This window comes from Pteropus vampyrus, unplaced genomic scaffold, assembly GCF_000151845.1.
Source record: "Pteropus vampyrus isolate Shadow unplaced genomic scaffold, Pvam_2.0 Scaffold45, whole genome shotgun sequence".
NCBI lineage: Eukaryota > Metazoa > Chordata > Mammalia > Chiroptera > Pteropodidae > Pteropus > Pteropus vampyrus.
Genome location: NW_011888826.1, coordinates 5,055,402 through 5,057,671, shown reverse-complemented (window position 1 = coordinate 5,057,671; position 2,270 = coordinate 5,055,402). Strand labels below are relative to the sequence as shown.

Here is a 2,270-nt window from a genome sequence, read left to right as displayed (position 1 = left end):
GAACCATTCAAATGACCCCACAAAATGCCATTCTAAATGAACAGATGCTTCTTAAATTAAATATGGGGCGGAGGGGAAACGGGCAGTTGTTCCTACGAACACCACCGCACGCTGCGCCACCCTGGGGAGCCTGGCGGCGCGGGAATCCCATTTCTGCCCCCAGGTCGGGTCTGGGGAAGGCTCTGCCGAGCCCAGGGTGGGCCATTCCCGCACCCGCCGCCGCGTCCCCGCCCTCGGCCGCCCGCCGCACCTGCAAGTCCCGCGCGCTCGGGGGCCTCGGCACCGAAGACCTCCTGTCCTGTTCGCCCGGATCGGCGGCGCCGCCGCCTTCCGCCATCTTTCACCCCGGGCGCTCACTGGCGCCGCTGCCGACGCGCCTCCCGCGACTTCCGGAGCCGGTTGCCTGGCAACCGCGCGTGGGCGGTACCCCCTTCTTCCAGCATCAGCCCACCTATCCTGTCCCATTTTTCCTTAAAGGAAATTGGCTCAGAATTTCTCTGCAGAGAATCCTCTGCGTGAGCTTCTGCTGCACGCCCGAAGGTGCCATAGGCCGCCCTAGGGGGCAGCAGAGACTTGCAAGTTCTTTTAACTCGGTAAGGGAAATGTCTTCTGCATGTTTATCTGATCAAAATTGTAACCTTACTTTTTCAGTTTTGGTCAAATTCTCCTCTTCCCGAGGACTGGGTGGTATGTCGCCGCCAAAGCATGAATCAGTGTTGAGAATGAAGAACACTGTAAATGCTCTTTGCAATGAGAATTAGAGACTACTAAACCCTCCCCATTCTAAACTATATTCAAACTCCTGTCTTGTCCAAGGCACTTTTATGCCCCATGGATGCAAAGGTTGGGGAAAAAAAATAGTCCTGCTCAACATAAAACTCACCATCTAATGGAGAAAAGAGAGATGTAAACAGATAATAAAATGCAATTTGCAGTAGAGAGCTTTGCTGGAATTGTTATGAGTAGAATGCGGGGTGTGAATAGGTGTATTCTGTTGGTACCTGCTATGTGCACCACACTAGGTGCATTCCGTGTGTAATACTATCTATCCCTATGCTGGGTATTGTTATTACCGTGCTATACCCGAGGAAACCAGGTAACAAAATTTCACCCTGTTGGACATGGTGGGAACAGATACTAAACCTTGCATTTGTTGTCCCAATCTTCTTTTTATTTTATTTTATTTATTTATTTATTATTTTTAGAGCCTACAGCACCTGGTATTCCCAGGTGGTCTCCCATTCAAGTACTAACGGGGCTGACCCTGTTTATCTTCAGAGATCAGCCAAGATCAGGTGCATTCAGGATGGTATGGCAATAGACCCAATCTTCTTTTAAATACAACATTCTACCCTAGAAATCCCTGACTGTTCTTTATGCCCCATAGAGCCAGTGACATTTCAGCTGAATCTTAAGGATAAGTACTTCCAGTAGACTTTGGGCAAAAATGAACCACAGGAAAAGGCATAGCTTTTTCTTCAACTACATGGTTGGAGCTTATGGGGGGATATAGATTGAAGATGTAGGCTTAGACATTCTGAAGGATCATTCCTGAGTGAAGAGATTAAACATTACCCTATGGGCCAGTGATTCTCAAACACTGTTGCACATTAGAAATCCCTCCCCACACCCTTCATCCCGGGAACTCAGATTTAATTATTATAGGGTGGAACTCAAGCATCATATTTTTTAAGACGCTTCCCAAGTGGACTTTGCTTCTGGCGATGACAGTGTACCTGGTACTGGACTTGCCATCTCATTCTCAACAATTAAAAAACTAGACAAAACATATGAAGCGACCATTTTCAGACGTTGAATAATAGGCAGTGCAGGTCTGTGATGTCCCAGAGAAGGGAAATAAGCAAGACGAGCTGTGTGCGCTGTGGCTTTCTGCCCGGAACTCTCATACAGTGCTGGTGGGAATAGTACAGTCACTTTGGAAAATAGACAGTTTCTTCTAAAGTTAAATATTCAGTTATCATAATGTCCAGCTCTTCCATTCCTAAATACTGACCCAAGAGGAATAAAAATATATGTTTACAAAGTATTTGTACTAAATGTTCATAGAAACTTTATTCAGCATAGCCCCAAACTGGAAACAATCCATCAACAAATGAATGGATAATATTTTGCTAAATTCTATATTTGCTATATTTTGCTAAATAAAAGAAGCCACACACAAAAGAGTAAATATTGTCTGATTCAATTTACATGAAATTCCAGGACAGGCAAAACTAATCTTTGCTAACAAGAAGCTGCTGGTTGCTTGG

General features: G+C 45.7%; 1 protein-coding gene and 1 pseudogene across 3 annotated transcripts in view; both read right to left on the bottom strand.

Moving 5' to 3' along the window:
- Nucleotides 1-421, bottom strand: part of UBXN2B (UBX domain protein 2B) — a 26,765-nt gene extending 26,344 nt beyond the window's left edge. For 2 of the 3 annotated variants that reach the window (XR_002780049.1, XM_023530060.1), the window contains exon 1: nt 251-421. Coding sequence is in view for 2 of the 3 variants with exons in the window: in XM_023530060.1 (XP_023385828.1) it covers nt 251-337 (87 nt within the window). In the remaining variant the exon portion in view is untranslated. The remainder of the gene's footprint in view (nt 1-250) is intronic. The other variant, XM_011359181.2, reaches the window with a different exon arrangement.
- A 784-nt stretch (nt 422-1,205) lies between these two features.
- On the bottom strand, nt 1,206-1,323 carry LOC111739017 (annotated as a pseudogene).
- Between the last annotated feature and the right edge of the window lie 947 nt (nt 1,324-2,270).